This window comes from Pleurodeles waltl, chromosome 6 (genome assembly GCF_031143425.1).
Source record: "Pleurodeles waltl isolate 20211129_DDA chromosome 6, aPleWal1.hap1.20221129, whole genome shotgun sequence".
Classification (NCBI taxonomy): Eukaryota; Metazoa; Chordata; class Amphibia; order Caudata; family Salamandridae; genus Pleurodeles; species Pleurodeles waltl.
In genome coordinates this window covers 250,163,108-250,186,958 of record NC_090445.1, presented here as the reverse complement: position 1 = coordinate 250,186,958, position 23,851 = coordinate 250,163,108, and the positions used below count along the sequence as shown (strand labels likewise).

Below are 23,851 nucleotides of genomic sequence, written 5' to 3'. Positions count from 1 at the left end.
GGATTAGGGATGACTTTTCTTTCTTTAGCTTGAGGCCTAGAGTTTTGGATAGCCGTAGACAGGCACAAGTTGATTTTCTTAGAGAGTGAAAAGTGGATCCTTTTATGAGCCAGTTGTCCAGGTATTGAAAAACCTGGTGCCCTGACCTCCTCAGAACAGCCGCCACTGGAGCTAGTCATTTTGGAGGACCCTGGGAGCCGATCGTAGCCCAAAAGGAAGCACTTTGAATTGGTAATGGCACTCTGACACCTCAAACCACAGAAACTTTCGTTTTTTTATATGGATAGGAATATAGAAATATGCATCTAGCAGGTCCAGGGATGTCACGTAATCCCCTGCATCTACGAGCTGCACGGTCTCCTGTAAAGACAACATCCTGAAAGACTGTTTCTTGATTAATTTGTTTAGGAGCTTAAAGTCCATTACGTGTCTCCACTTCCCTGACTTTGTTTTTATGATGAAGAATTTGGAGTAGAACCCTGTGTTGCGCTGACCTAACAGTACTTCCTCTATTGCATCCTTGGACAGATGTAAACAACTTTCCTGCTTCAGCAGAGAGAGATGGCAGTGTGATGGTTTGCATGGTTGAAAATTGTGTAGCTTTTGAACAAATTACAGGGTCTGACCGTGCTGGATTACGTCTAACATCCATTTGTTGGACGAGATACTCTTCCATCAATTGTAAAATTTGGAGAGGGGATTTCTGAATTGTTGAGGCAGGATGAGGTTACTGGTGCCTGGGACATATCACTGTCTTCTAGAACCGTCCTGAGACTTTCCTCCAGCGTCCTGTCTAGAGTGAAAGATGCTGGGGTTGTCTTGTATGGTTGTTGGGAAGGATATGCTGATTGAAAACCCTGCTGGGAGTACTTGGTACCTATTTTGCTCTTAGGGTACCCACAATACAAATTTTCCTCTGCCTCTTTGAAAGGATTAAAAGCATCACTGTTGAAGTAAGCCCATGGAACAAGCAGTCTCAGTGTCTGATTTTACGGACTGCATAGCATTGTCCACATGCTTTCCCAAAAGATTTTTCCCATCAAATGGAATCTCAAGGATTTTTGCCTGTATTTCTTGGAGAAACAATGTTGCCTTCAGCCAAGCCTGGTAAAGTAAGACGGCTGCTCCTGCCGTCTGGCGAAAGGCAGTAGAGAATATGTCCATGGCTGCATCGACGATCTCTGAAGAGGCCTTTTCTCCTTCCAGCAGTATTTCCCACAGGATAGCCAGTGCATTCAAAGCCCTAATCGATGTTGTCACCATGGCTGAGAATCGCTTCCCTATACTATCCAATCTGCAACCCTCTCTGTCTGGCGGGCCGAGCAAGAAGACAGATTTTTAGCCCGTTGTTTGGCAGCCTGCATTATCACAGTCAGGGTGAGGCTGACCTATAAGGTAAGTTGGGGAACTATCAAGAGATGTATATTTTTTTGCCAGTTTTGGAATGACAGCAGCCATTTCAGCCATGCTTTCATTAATTTCAACCCCCCCTTGCCAGATGTATTCCACAATGGAGATAGATCTTACTGTGCTCTGAGCCGAATCCTTAAAGTCGTAAAGAAAACATTCATTTTGCTTAGCCAGGAGTGGCAAGTCAAAAGGCTTGGATGCTCATTCCAAGAGCTCACGAAAGCCACCTATATCAGCTGGAGGTGAGTCCACCGGAGCTGAGGTAGGTGACGCAGATAGTAATGCTACATAATCGTCCCATTCCAGGTAATCCTCAGCAGAATCAAAGGGAATTTCACCTTCTTCAGGTTGTTGGTCACTATCGCTATCAGCAAAGGTATCTCTAACTGTAATAGATGGTAACAAAGAACTCGCCTTTTGAAGTGACCCAATAGGGCCTCTTGGAAGGGACACAGTCTCCGAACCGGCTGTACAAATTGGGGCCAGCTGCGCTGAGGCATCATCCTCAGGAAACCTTTTATAATAGTAATTTATAATCATGGCCGAATCGGTGACCAAAGAGATAGGGACCTCAGCGGCCTCTTGTGCCTGATGCTGCTTTTCCTCTGGCTCATTGTAAGGATAATGTTCTTGGAAAAACTCATGTGCCTGAGCCAGCCTCTATCCCGAAAAGAAAAATCACCTTTTAGATAGGTAGAAGCACCTTGTTCAGTATCCTCATCCTCAGTTTCCTGGCAGTTGACATTCAGTTGAGAGGAACTATATGCAGGGTCAAATAGACTTTCATCCCCTGATTCTGCATCTTTAGCACGCATTCTGGGAGCAAAGGTGACACCTTAGATATGTCAGGTTGTATAGGCGTTGGAATGCCCTTTTCAGAAATGAAAACAGTAACTTTTACTCCGACAGGGTTGTTGACGGTGCTACGACGACATTGCCCCAGATTAAATCTTCGCGACAGGAGAAGAACCAATGACGTCGATGGAGCTGCCGCCAAAACCCTTGCCATCTATGATGGTCTTGTCGACATGGCACAGTCGTAACCAGTGTGTCCATCGATGATGAAAAAGTGGTGGTCACAGTCCTGCTCATCAGCGTCACAGAGGTTGCTGTAGTCACTGAGAACGAAGAAATACCTGTGTCATCGACAAATGATCTTCAATGAAGGATCCATCGATGGATGGACTTTCTTCACAGACAGTTCCTTAAAAGGTGTTACGAGAACCGAAGCAGGTGAGGAGGATCTTCTACAAGGGGGAGGAGGTCCAGCAGGTTCCTTGCTTTTCAACCTCTCAAAGCTAGCCTCACTGCTATGGGATTTTGCCCTCCTAGAGTCCCTGTCAGATGAGGAAGAGCCCTAATTTTTTCGCTTTCTTGAGGAAGAGTGTCCCACTTCTCCACACTCAAACTCAGACTGAGCTTTCTTCTTTCTCGGAAGCCAGAGCAGGCGATACTCACAATCCTTGAGGGTTTTGGCTGAAAAAGTGTGACAGTGCTTGCACTCCTTAGGTTTGTGCTGAGGGTAAAGGCGGTACAAACATTCCTTGTCAGGGTCCTCAGAGAATTTTCTTGATTACCCACACGACTTAAAAGGACTGAAAAGCTTTTTCTTGGATCCCTCCGACAGGTTCAAAATAGGAAATAATCCCACACAACTGTAGAACAGTTGATGCCTGAAGGTTCAGAAGCCGTTTGAAGAACTGACAGGTCAAACATATACAGATAAAACACTGTGACTGAGCAGAGCTCAGGGCCACTCTGTTGGGTATGTACACTCCTTGCGCCCCGCCGCGCGACCATGTGAGTGAGCGAGCGGGATCAGAAGGTAGAATGTTAGGTTTTTTTTTTAATGTTGCGCGGAGAGCGGTAGAGCGGTGTGGGCGGACGGGAGTGGAGGCTGTTTAACCGGTTCCTGAATAAAGAAGATACTAAACTTGATCACGGAGTCTGCAAGTTCCTTTCAGTGGCGACGAGGGTCTTCCAGCTGACAGCCTCTTCTTCTGTGTACAGACATTTTTCTGTACATAGTGTCGATCGAATGTTCCAGCACATCCAGCCGTACCAAGACTCAGCCGACCGTACTGTGTACCTCAAAGAAGGCAACCTTCTTCTCAAAGGCTGCAACCTCTTCGCGCTAGGATTTTCCAGGGTGGTTGTACTTGCATAAACTTCCCAGACACCCTGGGAGTACGTTTTACGGGATCTAGACCGCAGCATCCACTTCGTATGGACACTTCGAAGGCCATCTTAGGAGGTACGTTTTCCTAGAAACTAGACCGCAGCTTCCACATCGCATGGACACAGCGGCGGCCATCTTAGGAGCATACTGCACTACATATTCTGCTTGCGTGTCACGGTGACACGCACACCTCATCTGTGGAGACATTTGGCAACCATTTTGAATACAAGGATAGTATTCAGATATCCAAGTCTAGTGGTCTTCACTGTAAATCGGAGTTAGCAAAATTGTTGTGGGCAGTGCGTACCACGAACAATGCAGACACTCAAGTTTCGCCCTTTGTCCTGCTACGCGGCCACATTCCGTCCACAAAATTAACTAGAGAATGGATGGGCCGTTTTGGTGTGCCATGGCATAAAGTTGAAGGTGTTATGGAGAAACGATTAGCAGCGTAACAGAAGTATATAACTAAGGTGGATACTAAGCTTGTGTTAATTCAAATAAAAAGTGTCACGTCCGCTAGATTGATTGGAAGGTAGGGGATCTAGTGAGGGTGAAGCTTCCGAGGCTCATGGTGAAAGGCCAATCCAAATTTAGGGACTGCAGGAAGATAATTCAAGTAGGAGACAGTGCAGTTAAGTTGGAGGATGGTAAATGGTGGAACAAAAACAAGTTATCCTTGTCTAGACCTGTGAATAAAGCTGATGAGTGTTCCAATAAACATGTTGATGGCATGCGCTCTTCCGGTTCTTGGGATCCTCCTGCAAATCATTGTAGACGATCTACTAGAAATGTTAAACCACCTAAGAAATTCAATGACTATGCACTGATGTGACTGTACTGAAATTAGTATGCTTAAGTATTATATGTATAGTTGGTCATATACATTCACCGAATATGTTGATGACATGTATACGATTTATGTAATTTTGTTTATTGTTATTTTGTAAGTGTTGTTATGAGGGAGGAGATGTGTTGGGTATGTACACTCCTTGCGCCCCGCCGAGCGACCATGTGAGTGAGAGAGCGGGATCAGAAGGTAGAATGTTAGGTTTTTTTTTTAATGTTGCGCGGAGAGCGGTAGAGCGCTGTGGGCGGACGGGAGTGGAGGCTGTTTAACCGGTTACTGAATAAAGAAGATACTAAACTTGATCACGGCTGTTTAACCGGTTCTTGAATAAAGAAGATACTAAACTTAATCACGGAGTCTGCAAGTTCCTTTCACACTCCCTAACACATGACGTGCGGTAAGAAATCTGAGGTATGGTGGCTCTGCAGGGGATGAGTGCTTCAGGGTGTATGTTTGACTGATTGAAGTTTGGATGCATGAAAACAATGTGAATTGGCTAGTAATGTCCATTGTTTTTAATCTGACTCTTTATGCTTGTAGGTAAGTATTGCTTTTTTATTGGTGTTACCGTGGGACTCCACCATGACGATGGGGAAGATTCAAGCAGGTGAATCTATGAAAGATATAATAATGGAGAAATATTCTTTTTTAATTTTGAAGATATTGTATTCTATTTTTACATTATGTTTGTTGCACGATTTAAATGCCAAATGTTGTCATGGCTCTGCTTATGCACAAACTCTTAAGAGTCAAGCCAGACCCATGGCTCAGCTAGCCCTCCTTTATTTCTGAATGGGGCTTAGTATATGGGGCAGCCAGTTGCTTGATAAAATGACTTGCAATAAGTGAGAACTAGAAACATGGAGTCCTGCTCACATGCACCAATTTGATAACTCTACCATCAAAGCTTCTTCTATGTCTGTGTATCTGTTTCTCTCACTGCTCTAATTTCAGTAAGGGGTTTTAACTTGTTCATTTTTTTGATCGGGATCTCAGATATGAAAAGTGACTGATTTATCAAATAAGTAGTAAATCTGCACCCTCGGAATTACTCCTTGAATAGGTGCAAATGTACTACTTTTTGAAATTCACAAACATTGGTAGTAGTAGGCTTGGAGCCAGTATCAAGTTCCCAGGCATACTACTGGCAATCAAACACCCAAAAGGTGATGGGATGAATGCTTGCAAACATTCTAACTAGCCGGGGGTGACATGCCATTCCATCAGTTTTCCGCCACTGTGCCAATCTGGACAGAGGCCCACCTAAGGCAAATCAGTAACGACCCTGTTCCTCATAGAAACAGTCCATTACAATCCTTGGCCATCTCACTCCTCCACTCTGCAGCCCACCACTTTGTTAGATGAGAAATGTGCGATTCTCATCATATATCTCACTGACTAAACTATGCCCCTGCCGACTGCCTTCATCAATAACATTCACAGTGAACACTGTCTGTTAAGGACAGCATCAACTGTCTGAATGACAGAGGTGAGTACTTTAGGGCACAGACAGTGGCCCGAGGGGGCCACCTCGTGCTCTTCTTGATAATCTTTTTTCAAAGTGACATTCTCATTGTCTTTGCATCCCCATCCCTTAAGGGGTGGCAATAATGGCAATTTATGAACTGAACAAGGGTTACAATAATACCACTGTGCAAATGTGATTTCATCTTTGAATTGGCAGCTGGTTTCAAACATTCAGAAAAGGAATACAATCTTATTAATGGATTTCTGCCAATTGTGGCAACCAAACTCTGCGTTACACTGATAAATTCAGGGCAGGGCAAAAAACTGACCTGGTTGCATCTCAATGCAACCTATCCAGTGATCATCTGATTTATTGTTTGTTTCTTAAAATTATTCCATAATTTCCTTGCTTGATTTTCAATATCAAGCAATACTGAGTGTTGTCCTAGGTTGGGGTGCTTCTGCATATACTAGGTACTTGCTTTTGGAACAGAAGAGGTATGTTTTCCATTTGAACGAAGGCCACTAGGTACAATTTAAGTGTAATATGAATTACATCTAAGCACACGTCTGCTAGAATATATTTATATTATCAAAAACTCAGTCCCAGGGAATTTCTAATTTCTTCTTTATTCCTCCTTAGTGGTATGACTCCAGCCAAGCCAACACGTGTTTCATCTGGAGTGAATCACCCCACGACTTCCTCAGGGGAAACATCCTTTTTTACGACTTTTTAATTATGAAAGTCGTGGTTAACGAAAGCGTAACAACGCTTTTTTTAACCACGACTTCGTATTTTTGTGCCTTAACTATGTATGTTCTGAACAACGAACATGCGTGGTTAAGGTACAAAGAAGGGAGTTGGCGAAGGTAAGTGGTGGGTTTAGGTTTTGGGGTGGGGGTGGGGGGGTCAGGGGGTTTTGGGGTGGGGTTGGGGGGGTGGGGCGTTTTTGGTTTTGAGGAGGGGGTGGGGGTTAGGGGGTTTTAGGTTTTGGGGTGGGGTTGGGGGGGTGGGGCGTTTTTGGTTTTGGGGAGGGGGTGGAGGTTAGGGGGTTTTAGGTTTTGGGGTGGGGTTGTGGGGGTGGGGCGTTTTTGGTTTTTTGGGGAGGGGGTGGGGGCTTAGGGGGTTTTAGGTTTTGGGGTGGGGTTGGGGGGGTGGGGCGTTTTTGGTTTTGGGGAGGGGGTGGGGGGTCAGGGGGTTTTAGGTTTTGGGGTGGGGTTGGGGGGTGGGGCATTTTTGGTTTTGGGGAGTGGGTGGGGGGTCAGGGGGTTTTAGGTTTTGGGGTGGGGTTGGGGGGGTGGGGCGTTTTTGGTTTTGGGGAGTGGGTGAGGGGTCAGGGGGTTTTAGGTTTTAGGGTGGGGTTGGGGGGGTGGGGCGTTTTTGGTTTTGGGGAGTGGGTGGGGGGTCAGCAGGTTTTAGGTTTTGGGGTGGGGTTGGGGGGGTGGGGTGAGGGATGTAGGGTGAATGGTGCCTATTGCTAATGATTTTATCAGGAATGCCTTTACAACGAAATATCGTTGTTAAGGCATTCGTGGTAAAATCATTAGTAGTAAGGACGAGGTCGGTGTTCCGACCTCGTTGTTAAGGTTAGTAGTTGTTTTTAATTCGGTGTTCCGTCATATAATCCTTCCTCAGGGCTTTTATGGCTGTAAACAATACATAATATATGTTCTCAGTTGTAATTTCCAAAACATATTACTTATTATCAAGTGCCACCAACCAATGTTGTGCAGTCAAACAAATCGTTAAATTTTTGTCATGAGTGGAGACCAAACAGTTTCTACTACACATCATATATTTAAAACCTCTCCCTTAGTGATGGCTGCATGCATTATTATGGAAGCTTGCAATCAAGTTCCATGATCTATTATGAACAAACGTGCAGAGTCCGTGCTGTGCATCCAACCCTTCCACCTATCTATATTAGTTACCTATCCTCTCCAATAATCCTTAATTTGTCACTTTCCTCTAGTAGTTACTTATTAATGATTATCCGTGTACTCTTTAATTATACTGTTTTCAGACCTATATTCTTTGTCAAAATTGCTTCCCGTATTCAAAATTACACGTATCCTAAATAAATTAAATGATATTTAGTGCAATTTTACCCTTCATGGGATATTAGTGTCCTTGACTATCCCACTCGTGACTCTCTTACTCACCTCTCTTTTGAATCTTGTCTCTGTATTGTTTCAGAGTTCTCAGTTCATATCGTTAGAGTATAGTGCAATTTAAGTGTAGATGGGGACCTAAACATCAATGTCTCAGACAATGCTTCATAAAAGCATAAATGACTAACCTGGTTTTAGTAAAACAGGCAGGTTTGGGAATGCCCTATCTTTAGGCTCACCCTGTTATGTGGTCAGACAGCCGTACGTACACTGTGCAACTGCTGCCGCATGCCTCCTGATGAACATCCCTAAACATCATTTGGACACCATGCTCAAAGAGACCTACACCTTCCTGTGGAATGCCACTCGTAGTTTACGTCCCTCTGCATCATGCACATGGAAATAAACAATGAGGGCCCGCTTTGTTAAGGTCTTTAGCCTCCCCATATCTCCCTGGGAGAACCCTCCGATCTTCGTCAGTCCACCTACTGAAGGTTCCCAGTATTCATAGATCCCGCTGGGGTGGCCGATCCACCTGCTTTTTGCCCCCCAGACTTTGGAACACTACCTCTGGAACTGTGCCTTCTGGAGTGTGAGATTCCTTTCTGTAATGCTTTGTAGACCTGGCTTTTTGGGGTTTGAATCTCCCTGCCAGTTCTATTTCTGACCACCTACAGTGTCTATGACAGCGCTGGGAGGCCTTATACAGCCATGCGCTATTTAAGACCTCAAGAATAGGCAGGTTGCAAGACTGAATATTTTTTTTAAATGGCTGACATTTCGTTATCCCTAATATTGTTCCAAAATTGTTGAATGTGGGTGTGTGTTCAATAATCTCTCCATTCTTATTAAACTGGTATTGGGCGAGTTCCATTCTGGCTTTTATTTTATTTATTTTTATTTTTAGAGAGAAGCATAACATGGGTCTTTCTTTTATTGTCAGATAACATAACTTGCAGCATTCATTTCACTTTGGTTCAAGCTCCGCTCTATTGAAGACAAACTGGCCAAGTCAACTGTGTGGAGCAAGAGAGCTCTTTGTCTGCTTACAACATAGTACAAAGTCATCAAGCACTGATGACTTTGTACTATGTTGCAAGCAGACAATTTGATTCATCTTTCACAGCAGAATTATGTCTCCTTATTGGAACAATGTATGGGCTGATATAAACTGTCAAACTACACACACAATCTCAAAACGTATTCGTTTTATTTTCATTTAGCTAGTAAAATATGAGTTGTCTAATCTGTATACTGCACAGATTTGTGTGTAATGTAATTTGTAAATTATGGGGTAGATTTACTAAGAAGTCACGCAAGGCAGCAATACAACTTGTGCTGCATGACAGGAAAATAGCAGAAATGTGCCATATCTAAGCTATGACACATTTGTGCTCTCTCCCTGCACTTGCGCACCGCATTTAGCCTTCACTGCCAACGCAGGCACCCTTGCATCATGTTGCAAGGGAGTCTGCATTACAGGCAGGATTGATTTTGTGCATGCAGGGATACCTTTCTGCACAAAAACAATCGTAAGAGACAATTTCCTCGATCTATGTATGGTGCAGAATGCAGCACACGTGGAAAGAAGAAATAATGAGGAGAAATAAAGATATTTCTCCTTGTTACACCTCACGTGGGAAGGCATACCTACTTTACACAATCCCAGATTTACTGACCTCAGGAAAAATCTGGGATTGTGTCAAAATCCTTAGGTAGATGCAAGGGAACGACCATACTCACCCCATGGAACGCCTTCTCAACATAGCCGCAAGACAGCACTTTGCACAGCCTTGCATTACTATGGATTTACTAAACCACTCAAGGTGGCTTTCCGTGGCTTAGTAAATCCAACTCAAGTTCTTGTGTCGCCTTGCTTCCCCCTTACTAAATCTTGCCCTAACCATTTATTCAATAACTGAGTAAAAAGACTGTTCATTCTGCATACAGAGGTACGGCAGTTTTCCTTTATTTAATAAGCACAACGTCAAAGAAGATAACACGCAGATAATTCTATGTTTAAATAAACAAGCAATCTCCAGTTTTCATCCCGAATCCAACATGCATGTTTTACAGCTTGCCACTGCTACAACAAACCCAAACCTATATTCCCTTCTCCCTGGATACCGAGCTACTTGAAGCACCAATTGTTTTTGCGTTCTTATACTGAGTCATGGTTGTCGGTGTACAACATACAGAAAGCAAAGTAAAAACACATGGATGCGCTGTTATACAGTGCATTCAAACTTTCAACCAAAATGATACTCCCACAAATCCCAATATAAGCTTGTATTATGAACTGTCATATTATCATTCCAGCGCACAAACTTGCAGAGCACCGCGCAGTATTCCACATTTTCCAGTAGTCAAAAAAGCTTTTATTTGAGGACTAGGCTTACCTCTTGATAACAGCCATTGAGAGATTTCCATGTTTGACTTAAATAATCGCATGGAAACTTTAAGCAGAAAAATGTCATAGTGCCCGTCTGTTACCATGTGCAGGACTAACATCACAATTGTTCTCATTATTACATAAGAAACCCTCTGACCATGCACTGCGCTACTAACTGGCTCTCCATATCAGTCCCTAGTTCAACCAAATACTGAAGAAATCGGGACGAAGTTTCAGACCAGTGAGCATTTTTAGCTGTTAAAACTAGAATCATCAGGCATTATTTATGGCATCTGAGTAATACGTTTGCGAGCAGTACAAAATGGAATTCTACGTAAATATTTTTTGTACTTAAGGTAAAAAAATAAATGTAATAGTTGTTGGGATGTCAGCACAGTGCTGTAAGGTTAATCACCTAACTACAAAAAAAAACATTAAATCTCGCATGATATGTTACATAAGGTTAAACCTTAAAGGCATAAAAAAGAACCCATTCTACAAATAGTTAGATTAATTACACACTATTCAAAAGATTTTTGGAATAAGCAGATCAGTTACTGTATAACTCCATCAAAATATGACCTAAATGCAGATCAATGTAATTAGCCCATGGTTGTAGACGTACAAGCCCTTCGTTATAAATTTAATATTAATGCCTTTGAGCAGAAGCGCTTTTACACGGGGTGGCTTGACGATCAATAATGTGTTTTCCTTTTTTATTGAAAGTGAAGGATTGATTAAGGGAATTGATTAAGATAAAGCATCTATGAAGTCACACGCATCAACATTACAGCAGAGTTAAAATAGCCATATCACCTGTTTCAAAACAAGTGATTAATCCACACTTTCCACTGGTTTATTTTTTAACAGAAAGGTCAAGTACTGCACTGTAATTCCCAAATAGATATTGAGTATTACCCACCGATCTAGAAGTCCCCTAATTCTGTAAAGCCTGTAGAGGGGTGCCTCCAAGCTGATAGAAGTCCACATATTTTGCCAAACTGTTAGAGAAGTAGGATTAAGAGTGACACACTTACGGGATACCATACGTGTAAAAAATAGATACACAGTTTCCATTGTAAAATATAATACAAGTTCTGAAATAATTAATCTGTTGCAATAAAATATTTATGAGCATAGGAACTCAAGTTGTTAAATACTTTGTAGGAGGTCCAGGAGGTTCAGAAACAACAAATGTTCCAATAAACTGAAAGAAGTTCCAATTTAGTTTCTTTCAAGGTAAGGACCCACAACGGCATCAGCAAACAAACATCCAAGACGAGAGTCAGAAGGCAACTGCCGAAAGCCGGGCTTCTCGAACTTGGAATGTTTACTGACGCTATCAGGGCGCGAGAATAAAAACTAAGGAACTGAAAACAGTAACTAAATTCCACAAAATAGCAATAATACAACATAGAAAATAAACAGCATGTTACATAAACAGCATGTTACATCACCTTCCCTCCTAACAAAGAAAGGAAAGTCAATTCATCAGGTAATCATCAAATCCAGGAGGTAATTTGCTGACACGATTGAACTTTGTTCGTACCTTTCCGCACCCTGCTCCAACAGAATTAGCATCATGATCAGACCTATCAAATGAGATAACTTCAGAGGTCCCAGGAGTAGTCCACAAAGCATTTTGCTGAACAGAAGCTTTACTAACGCCAATAGAGAAGTCAGTGGAATCTGAATTGTCTGGAGATGATGGATTACCTCGCTCAGAATATACTTTTTCACAAATCGCAGATTGTGCAGTAGATATCGGAACCACGCTATTCCTATTCCACCATCCCCTTCCTTCTAACAAAAGAGAACCCTCGTTTGCCTTAATTACAGGCAAGGTAAACTTGGATTCTCCTTTCATTATCCTATGCGTTTTTTTGATGAAGACATAGGCCCTCATTCCGACCCTGGCGGTTTCAAACCGCCAGGGTGGAGGGCAGAGGAAGCACCGCCAACAGGCTGGCGGTGCTTCCCGGGCCATTCTGACCGCGCGGTAAAGCCGCGGTCAGAAAAGGGGAACCGCCGGTTTCCCGCCGGTTTCCCGCCGGTTTCCCGCCGGTTTCCTGCCGGTTTTCCCCTGGCCCAGGGAATCCTCCATGGCGGCGCTGCTTGCAGCGCCGCCATGGGGATTCCGACCCCCTTCCCGCCAGCTGTTCCAGAGGCTGGCGGGAACGGGTGTCGTGGGGCCCCCTAACAGGGCCCCACAAAGATTTTCACTGTCTGCTTAGCAGACAGTGAAAATCGCGACGGGTGCCACTGCACCCGTCGCACCCCTGCAAATCCGCCGGCTCCATTCGGAGCCGGCTTCCTCTTTGCAGGGGCTTTCCCACTGGGCCGGCGGGCGATCTTTTGGAGATCGCCCGCCGGCCCAGCGGGAAAGTTGAAATGACCCCCGCGGTCATTTGACCGCGGTGCGGTATTTGGGCGGCGCCCGCCGCCCGCCGGGGTCGGAATGACCCCCATAGTCCTGAACATCAACTTTACACTCTTTGACTCTATTTCTAATGTCATAGTTTTTCTTTTGCATTAATTGTTTTTTGACACCATGCATTTTAATTTGTTCAAGTCAAATAGGTATTTCTCTTCTCTCTTAAACTTCCTGTTCTGCAAGAGCCAAGAGGGAGTCAGATTAGTAACAGCTCCCTTCCTCTAAGTAACAAGAAAGGAGTTAATTCAGTGGTCGAATGGGGTGTGGTATGATAAGCCCAAATCTTTTCCTGGATAAACTGAGCAACATCTACATTCATAACAACAGCTGTCTGTAACCTCTCCTTTAAAATGCGATTAGCCCTTTCCACTAAGCCATTGGATGTAGGACTGTACAGTGCCACCTGTGAGTGTTTAATGCCATATTTTTCCATAAAAACTCCCATTTTATGTGACGTAAAATGTACACCATTATCAGTTATAATCGAAGTTGGTAAACCTTCTAGGTGGAAAAGTCTCTCTAAAAATGCAATAACTGACTCTGAATCAGCGGATTCAACAAATGAAAACCAGATTCATTTTGAAAAATAGTCTAATAGTACAATTAGGAACCTCATTTCTTTAGGTAAAATGTAGAATGGACCTGAAAAATCAATGGCTAAGCTGTCCCATGCTTTACTAGGAAAAGGAACAGGACATAAGGGCTTAATAGTATTCTTCCAGTGTTTATCGAAGACCACACAATGATTGCAATTTTTGACAAATTGCGAAACTTGTTCGTTTAAGCCAAGCCACCAGTATGATTCTTTCAACTTTTTCACAGTAGCTGAAATTCCCAAATGCCCTTAATGAGCAATCTTTACAATTTTATTTAGTAGACCGTTAGGAGGAATAAACAAATCACCTCTCATGCAAATATTGTTATCAGATGATAATTCACCGGCTACTTGCCTATAGGTCCTTATTACACTACATAAAGTCTTCTCCGGAGGCCAACCACTATCAATAACGTGGGAAACCTGAGAAAGCACTTTATCTTCAGCCACAGCTGTCTTCCATTCATCAATTGTAATTTTGCCATCACAAGCTGAGACAGCATCAACCAAACCTACCACACACTCATCCACTTGTTTCTCTGTCTCCCCACTGGAACACTGTAGCGGCATGCGGGACAATCAGCGCAAATGTTTTTTCCACCCTGTATGTACTTGACTCTCAAATCATACTCCTGTAATTTAGACAAAAGCCGCACCAAACGTGCAGAAGCTTTTCCTAAACCATTCCCACTGAGGAGATACACGAAAGGCTTGTGGTCGGTAAACACATCACAACCTTTCCCCATATGTATTTTTTGAATTTTTCCACCGCCCACACACAAGCTAAAGTCTCCCTCTCAATAGTGCTGTAGTTGCTCTCTGCTTCTGAAAGGGACCTAGAAGCAAACGCTACTGTGTTTTCTTTCCCATCAACCAGCTGTCCAAAGACAGCTCCTAAACCTTTAAAGCTGGCATCTACGGCTGTAAAAGTTTCTCCAGAAGGAACATAAGGTTTCAGTGAAGGTGCAGATAAGACCAAATTCTTAACTTTCTGAAAGGTCACATCAATTTGATTGTCCCAAATGAACTTTTGACCTTTCTTGAGCAAAGACCTTAGAGCTCGGACTATTAAGGCATACCCCGGCACAAACCGTGCCTAGTACTCGCACAGCCCCAAAAATTAACGCAGCGCATCTTTATCCGTAGGGGAAGGAGCATTTTTGATAGCTTCCAAATTGTAAAGCTTCGGTTTTATTCCGTCACCAGAAATCGTGTGACCTAGATACTCCATTTGTTCAACCATGAACTTGCACTTCTCAGACTTTACTGTCATGCCACGTGACTGCAATATACTAAAAACATTTTTCAAGAGTACAATATGTTCTTCAGACATGACAGTATGAACAAGAATGTCATCTTGGAAGGCCAAAACATTATCCAAATTACTAAACAAAGTATCTATCATCTTTTGGAAGACACTGGCAGCAGAAGCCAACCCGAACAGAAGTCTGCAATACTTAATTGCACCAAAAGGGGTGACAAAAGTGGTAAGCGTCTGGGATTCTTCACTCAAAGGAATCCGATGATACGCTGAGTGAAGGTCAATGGTTGAAAAGAACTTCGAGTTCCCAACACTAGTGATCAACTCTTGTATGTGAGGAAGAGAGTGACAGTCAACTAATATGTTTTTATTAAGTGACCTTAAATCCACACATAGGGGGTCATTACGACCCTGGCGGTCGGTAGTAAAGTGGCGGTAAAACCGCAAAGAGACCGGCGGAAAAAAAATGGGGTAACCGCTGCGGTCATCCGCCACTTCACCATTCCGACCGCCATGGCGGTGAAGACCGCTGGGCTGGAGATTGCGGTCTCCAGCCCGGCAGTTGTCACTAGACCGCCGACGGTATCAGGACCCTGCATACCGCCATGGATCTCGGGTGGTTGGGAACCGCCATGAGATCCATGGTGGTAGGCACTATTAGTGCCAGGGAATTCCTTCCCTGGCACTGATAGGGGTCTCCCCCACCCCCGCTACCCCCAACAAATCCTCCCCCCACACCCCCCAACCCCATACCACCCCCCAAAGGTGGCACAACCCCCCTCCCCACCCCGACCCCGAACATGCACATATACACACCCCTACGCGCACACCCCCCCAACATGCACATATACACACCCCTACACGCACACACCCCCAACATGCACATATACACACCCCTACACGCACACATACACCCCGACAACACATACCCGCACACAATACATACAGACATGCACACCGTCCGACCCGCACACATTTCCCATACACACAACACCCCCCGCACGCATATACTCATTCACTCACTCACCCCCTCTACACTCTCACACGCACACCCCCATGCACGCACACAACCCCCCTGACCCCCTTCCCTAACAGACGATCAATTTACCTTGTCCGTTGATCCTCCGGGAGGGGATGGGATCCATGGGGGCAGCTCCGCCACCAGAACCCCGCCACACCAAATCATGGGACGTGATTCAGTGGGCGGTGTTCTGTTGACGTGGCGGTGGAGGTTGAGCAACCTCCACTTTCCCGCCGTCCGCCAGTATGGCTGCTGGCGGCTTTCCGTACGAAAAAGGACGGCGGGCTGCCAGCGGTCATAATACGCGGCGGGGAAGACCGCCACCACTGGCAGTCTTCAGCACGGCGGTACCTCGGCGGTCTTGCGAAAAGACCGCCGAGGTCGTAATGACCCCCATAATCTCAGATCCCCAGATCTCTTCTTAGTGAGAACAATGGGTGAAACCCACTCAGAAGAGTTAGTAGGGGAGATTATACCTTCAGAAATCAATTTGTCCAGCAATTCTTTCAAGTTGTGTCTGATACTCAAATGAACTGGTCTAACCTTGTGGACAATAGGAATGGATCCTCTTTTGAGCTTAATACAATGCTCAAAACCTTGAACATTGCCAACCTTATCAAGAAATACTTTAGGAAACTAAAATTTAAACTCCTTTAAGACTGACTCAAAAGTCAAAACAGACAAAACTGAGCTGGGATCTTTTGACACATCCGCCAATGCAATAGGTATATTATGACCAGGACGTAAAATAATTCCCAGTTTGGCCAAATCTCTCCAGCCTACAATATCTCTTCCATCAATTGCTACATACACTTTAGTGTGCACACGTCTACCTAAAATACTCAAATCTGACCAGAAAAACCCCAACAAATGTATGTCTTGATTTCCAAAAGCTTTACGATTGATATCAGGACATTCCAAAACGATAGACTTTGACCATGAGGAAAATAAGGTTTTATCAGCTATTATGGTCACCATTATGGTCACTGGGGCCCCAGAATCAGCAATAACCACTAGTTGTTTCCCTTCAATCACGGCCTCACAAATGGGTACTTTGAGACAACCCGTTTTGATGTCCACAGTATTAGGTATATCTACAGTCAACACCACATTAGACAGTCTTTCCACACACTCCGAAACATCCTCTTTAGTATATACATTGCTAATTTGTACTTTGGACAAATTACTGCTCAAGCCAGAATTGAACTTCCCTGCTCTGCACACTTTTTGAAAATGACCCACTTTACGACATTTTAAACATTTCTTGCCGAAAGCTGGGCACAACGAACAATTCCCAATGTGATTATACAAACCACATTTATAACAAACAGAGGTACTCGTACTCTGCCCCAGATTTCTTTTGCTTGTTTAAGATTTATCACTGATGGCACAAACTGCACCTTTTTCTGATACACAGCTGACCGCCATGTGAGAACTATGATTGGAAAGAACCTTAGAAGAGACTATGGACCTTTTGATGCTTTTTGCGATATCGATAGTCTCGGCTAATGTATGGTTGCGACAAGCAAGCAGCCGCTCTTGAATTTTCTTTGAAAAACAATAAAAAACAAACTGATCCCTTATATACACATCCACATTAGCACCAAAATCACACTTAGCTGCCAACACATGAAACATTGCAACATATTCATCCACCGATTCATCAGCGGACTGCTTACATATAGCAAAGGTAAATCTCTCTAATAACACACTGGACTCATCTGTATATTGCATCATCATTCTCGCTTTCCCCTCCTTAAACACATTCCACACCGAACCTTCGATGGATGGTGCCGGAACAGATGGTAAATTATCAAAAACTCGTTGACCTGCTACACCCAAGTGGTTAAATAGCAGGGCCATTTTCCTGACTGGTGACAAATCTACAGCATTGATAGCTGTGAGATAATTCTCAAAGATCCTCAGCCACTTAGACCATTTCAAATAAGGCATCCCACCCTTCTGTAAAAAGGGCAGAGGCTGAACAACTCCTTGGGGTGACGCCATGAATGAAATATCTCCAGAAAAGTAAAATAAATGTGTTAAACGTTATAGGACAAAGTAAATATAGATTACACCTAAAACACACACAAAGCCTATAATGTTAGTTATAGCGTCTTGATCCAAGGTCCTGCAAAAAGTCACCAGATCACTGTGTGCAGGGCATCCAGTCACTGACAGCAAGTTCACAGTGTGCAGAGCATCCAAGACAAAGTCACGCTGTGAAACAGTAACTAGGCAACACGCTGTGCTAGTATGCCAGAACACAGCCTTATCAGCATATTTTGAAACAACTTGTAAACAAAGCGCACTCCATGTGCTTCAAAGGTAACGAGGCAACGTTGAATATGAGTTACTTGCATTCAGGACGAGCCTCTCAAAAGTACTATTTAATATTGCTTCGGTAATGTGAAATAGCAGGGCTACTCATTTGTTAGACTGAAGGGGCAAATAAGTAAAAATACAATTTAAAATGTAAGTAATCAGTAGCATAGCAAAATCGTTTTATTTGTTGTAAAAGATAGTTCCTTCCATCTAATGCATTTAAAAGTAGGTTTCTCTATTTCAGCGATATGCAAAAATCGAACAAAGTACCCCAAAGTTTGCCTTCCATATTGCTGCATTATCAGGCTCTTGTATGATGGCCTTCTTCTTATATTAGTACAGACGCAGAATTACATAGTAACATCTGGTAGTATTTATCCTATGTATTAAAACCAACTTATTCACACCCCACCTTCAGGTCTTTATCTACATCTTGTAATCATTGTTCTTGAACCACAAATCAGACTCCATTGAATCAGCTCTTCTTTACCGTTATTGGGAGGAGTCTTTGTGTTGGTTGGTGTTTTTGCAGGTATCCTGGTAGCATTTGCCGGACTCTTTTGAGCCATGGATGGCGAAACCTTCTTATGTGCATCTTTCTGACCACTTTGTAAATCCACATCCTTTAAACAAAAGGGAAAGAGTTACTTGATGTTCAAAACAAGAACGTAATTCCATACTCAATTCCACTCGTCTCCAAGATGTGAATATGGGAAACATCATTACATCATTTTAACACAGAGGTTTTCAACCTTTTCAGTAATAAGAGCTATGTACATTCAATGAAAATCATCCTTAGCTACTAATATTATTAGAGTAGTAAAAGTAACCTCATCAGACAAGATTACATTAGTGCCCATTATATACCGGTTCACCAGCATTGATCACTTCAGTTCATCAAGAAGCGGAAGAAGCGGTTGCCAGCAGTAATGTAAAAAAATGCTCTGTTGCAGTAGAATTCCTCTGCGTGAGTGATAAAGAACAGACACAGCTGCAGTGCCCTGGGTATCAAGTTAATAATATAAGTAATAAGCCTCCACAACACCTCATCATTGAACACTCAAATATAAGCTTTAAGTATATTTTGATACCTAAACCATTTTTCTCAAACCTAAGCTTATGAGTTCCGAAAATACATATTTTTTCATCTCAAAGACAAATAATTCAATTTTGTAAACACTGAACAGACCAAAAGCTTTTAATTAGTAGATTGGGTTGCACACATGCAAGCTACTAAGAGATAGCTGGAGAGCTACCAGTAGCTCACGAGCAACCTGTTGGAGAAGACTGTTTTAACAGATATATCATACAACTTATCCATGAAACTGACTCACAATCAATGAGTCTTGAAATAATTAATTCGAGCCAATGTATGCATCATTAAAAACATCACCATATGTTTTTGATGTGTCTGAAATCACAAAAATGTGGAAGTGTTATGATATAAAAAGAAGGACAAATTAGGAAAGGTTTCCTTTAAGTTGACTATGGAACTATTTTTCCTCATGCTTCTACCTGCGATTAATTACAGGACTCTTGTACCATCCAGTAATAGGACCATAAACAGCTTCTTGGAAATGCAGTTATATAGCCAAAGATTTCCCAGCGTCTACTGCACGCCAGCGTCCCTTGATAAGGCTTAATCTGGTCGGAATTCTCCATACTTTTTATAATAACATCACTTTCTATTGCGTTGATGTTGACTAGTAACTACAACTTTGAACATTAGTGAAATGAAGGACAGCCTTATAATTAGGAGCCTCAGACTGACACTAAAGATAGTAAAGATAAATATAACGTTTGCATGGTGGCATCGCTTACTCCCGTCATCCTTTTCCTCCCCTCAATTTATCAGTTTCCCAGAACGCCCCCCTCCTTTTCTGGAGGAGGAGAAACAGCTTCGTTCCTAACAGCACAGCCTCAGCTGGTTCAGCCACTCCGAACATCCTGCCCTGGGCAAAAATCCAGAGCACTGCCGATTTAAAAAGGAACCGAAGGACCACCCTATCTACGGTGGGCCTTCCAGAGCCATGTATTCCTGTCCGTAAACCATTTTCTTTGTACTTGCCAAGCTGCTTTTGCTCAACTCTGAGCCAGCTCCTACCCTGTTCCTCCCAGAAAGACATTGCCACGCATCATTCGTAATGACGTGAGCTTACAGAATGCAAAACACACAAAAATCACTCCCTCTCTCCCTCTGTTCTCCCCTCCACCGACCCCGTCTCTCTTTTCATTCCCATTACAGGAAGGATATCGGCTGAAGTAAACATCCTAGTGATTAGAGGTGACTCGGCCCCAAAATTAAACAAACAAAAATAAATAATTTCTACCTTGAGCTTCATTTTGGGAAACAAGTGTTAGATATTAAGGCGTTAGGCATGGACAAAAACAATCAACAGAAGCTTTAGAACGAGGTAGCATAGCTCAGTGTTTTTGGTTCCTGAAGATAAGATAAAAGAACTTGCACAAATCTTAAAGCGTTAAAGCGGCAGTGAGATGCACAATTTATGAACAGACGCAGCATTCTCTGCTTTCTTTTATGTACTCAAATGTTCTTCAATAGAACTAATCTGGCTTAAATTGATTGTGTTCAGAAAAATTGTGAAAAGTGCTGTGTTTTATGGTCATTTCGTTTAATGGTACAAATTACAGTCAAAACTGAAAATGTGTATAATTAAAAATATTTTTTACAACTCGCACATAGGCAGAGGTATTCCATGACTAATTAATATCAGATAGCACCAAAGAGCAAGAGCTCTCATTTTGAGAATAACAGGAGAAACTACACAGATGCATGAAGCCAGCAGGCTTAGAATTCATTTAAACCAGCACCTGAATTGAAATAGTTATCTATTTCCAGAAGAACAGCCTTTTGGGGGGGAAAATCCGCACAAAGGAAGGTGTTGAACAGGCGATTTATAGAATGAAACATTAAGCAAATAATTGGATAGCACTTATTTTAACTGAAAGAAACCCCTAAAATGTAGAGAATGTTGTATACTGGACCACACATCTCAAAACCTTCTTCTGAAGAGCAAGCTTTGACTACAACGGTGTTATACGATGGGGATGAGCGTCTAAGAAGTGTACTTGTTCTTCACACCCCGGTTCCCTATGGGCCAATATACTGTAACAATGTATGCCATCCTTCCGTGCCTCTCTTTCAACCTGGCAACTGAACTGTGTTTTACTGTTTTGAGATAAAAAATAAAAAGATGTTACAAAAAAAGCTTTGACTACAAAACTATATCGGTAAGGATGCACTGCCTTAAATGAGAATGGGAGGCCACTACATACAAACCTTTGTGAACAGTGCTGGGGCCAAATTAAAACAATGGCTTTACTGACCTGGTAATGCTTATCCCGTACAACAAATCTCAGGTATTGGCAATTTTCCTCCTAGATGACAACACATGCATCCTGAAGCTCCAGAGATGCCATTCCATTCTCCAGTTGTATCCACTCCAGAATTTCAGCCAGTTTCTTTGTATGTGAGGATTACATGAGAATGAATTGTTTGAGATATATTAGGCATGATGCCCCTGTGTTCCTGGGCATGATTAAGGATCTGAAGTAGCTGAGCTACACCTCACATGTTTTGAAATAAACTGTGCTTTGCTAGCAACAGCAGCTCTGGGTCTGTGCGCTGTGGGTTCAATTGGTCTGTGCGTCCACTTTCTTAGCCCTTGGGGCACTTTGGTATTACAGAATGGGGCAAAAACAGGTGAACAATCCTTTCTGTAATGCAGGTGGCGCTAACAGATGTGTTGCACAGGGGCTATCTTGAAAAAAGTTATTTCATTTGTCTGGTGGAGTGGCCCCATTCAAATGAGAGAATCACTTTGGCTCTGCACCCCTGTCGTATTATGGACAAGGATACAGGGGCAAAAAGGCCGATAAGAGGCGCATTTTGCGCCATGAAGAGTTGGTAACACAAATTGCATCCTGTGAGGGTGGCGAAAATAAGGCTTTTTACTGAATGGCAGATCCATCATCTCTGTTTTGATGTTTGTATACAGAAAAGAGTTATTTAACCATGAATGCTTATGAATGGGCCTCAAGGCTACCATGCTACAATGATTCTAGTCACAGGGACTAACTGGTCCAGATCAGGTCATGCAGATCAAAACCCATCATGGTGAAGTGGTTCAACGCAAGGTTTCATCACCTTATCAGTCAATTTCACCCAATACATCTGAGCACCCTCTAGGCAATCTAGATATTTTACTTATGAAACCTAAAAACAGAATGTTTGTGGAAGAATAGGTTGCAGTATTTATTAGATATACTGAAAACAGTATTATAATGTGATTTACCCACCTAAGTTCTGTTTGCTTTTTCTTCTTTAAGGACTTTCAGGAAGATTAACAAAAAGGCAATTGCCTTTGCAAAGAAGAGCTATACCAAAAACTGAATGGGAGTTTGTAGGTTTCACTTCACAAAAATGGTTCTGCCTTTTAATTATTATGATTTTAAGGTTTTCAAATAATAGTCTGAGAATGAGGCCTGATTCAATGACAATGGAGGCTTTGATTATTATTGATGAACGTATTTCATTAAAAGTTTAAGAGGGGCAGAGGAAGTAAACAAAACCATACCTTCATACTTACAATAAAGAAAAGAACCTTAGTTTACATAGCGAATTGGCTGCAGTTAGTGACATTTTTGACTAGTTGCAGATGCTATGACTCATCATTAAAAATAATGAAATCTATATAAACTTAGATTTCTTGGCAGGATGTTGAGATGCTCAGTCTGGATCTGCATCTGCCTGAGGTGCTTCCCGATGTGTCACTTCCATAGTTTGTGATGGCACTGCCAAGGCTCAAAATATATTCAGCTGAGGGAGATTGCAACCTGTTTTCAACATGCACAAAAAGTACTTCGAGAAAGACCCGTGACTAGATTAATTTCGCCAATGCTTATGGCACTGACATAGACCATTGACAAACAAACTGAATTAATGTCTCGATCTGAAGATTCTGGACATGCAGTAGTCTTTAGTTAGAGGTGGGATAATTTTAGACCTGACAGCCTTGGGTGGTAGCCCCCAAACCTTTTGCTTTCACTCCTGTTCTGCTGAATTTTTATTTTTTGGGCATTAGGGCTCTGTGCACTTTACTATGGCTAAGCAGTGCTTAAGTGCATGTGCTTACTCCCTAATACATGGTAAAATTGGCTTACACCTGATTGACATATTTAATTGATTTAAAAGTCTCTTGTAAATTGGTATACCAGATACCCAGGGCTAGTAAATTAAATGCTACTAGTGCCTCTGTAGCACCTATCGTGACACCCACTTAAGAAACCCCTTAAAACACATCCCAGGCCTGCCACTGCAGCCTGTATGCAGCGTAAAGATCCAACTTAGTAAAATAAAACCCTTGCCTGGCCTAAAACTCCCTTTCTAGAACATACAAGTAACCCCTTAATGTAGGCTTTAAATAGCCCATAGAGAAGAGTGAAATGCATTTAGAAAGCTGGACGTGTACTTTTAAGATTTACATGCACTGGTAGTAAAACACTGACAAATTCATTTTTCAATACTGTGAGGCATACCTCTTCCATAGGATAAGATTGAGTTCCCTTATTACAACTAATAAGGGGTAACCTTTGTTTGGGAGCAGATAGAAATGTAATGTTTGAGGTCTAAAGAATTGTGATTTAAAATCCACTTTCACTGTAAAGTCAGATTATAAATCACAATTCTGAAGATGCCCCGTTAAGAAAGTTGTCATTTTTGTGTCCTAACCATCTAGTACCTACAGCCCACTTCCTGGGTCTCATGACTAGGTGCAGTTGTCA

General features: G+C 42.6%; 1 protein-coding gene across 4 annotated transcripts in view; it reads right to left on the bottom strand.

Moving 5' to 3' along the window:
• MAPT (microtubule associated protein tau) overlaps window positions 1-23,851 on the bottom strand; it is a 755,319-nt gene that overhangs the window by 326,768 nt on the left and 404,700 nt on the right. For all 4 annotated transcript variants that reach the window (XM_069238040.1, XM_069238043.1, XM_069238041.1 and 1 more), the window contains one exon: window positions 18,537-18,669. In XM_069238040.1, coding sequence (XP_069094141.1) covers window positions 18,537-18,669 — 133 coding nt within the window. The remainder of the gene's footprint in view (window positions 1-18,536; window positions 18,670-23,851) is intronic.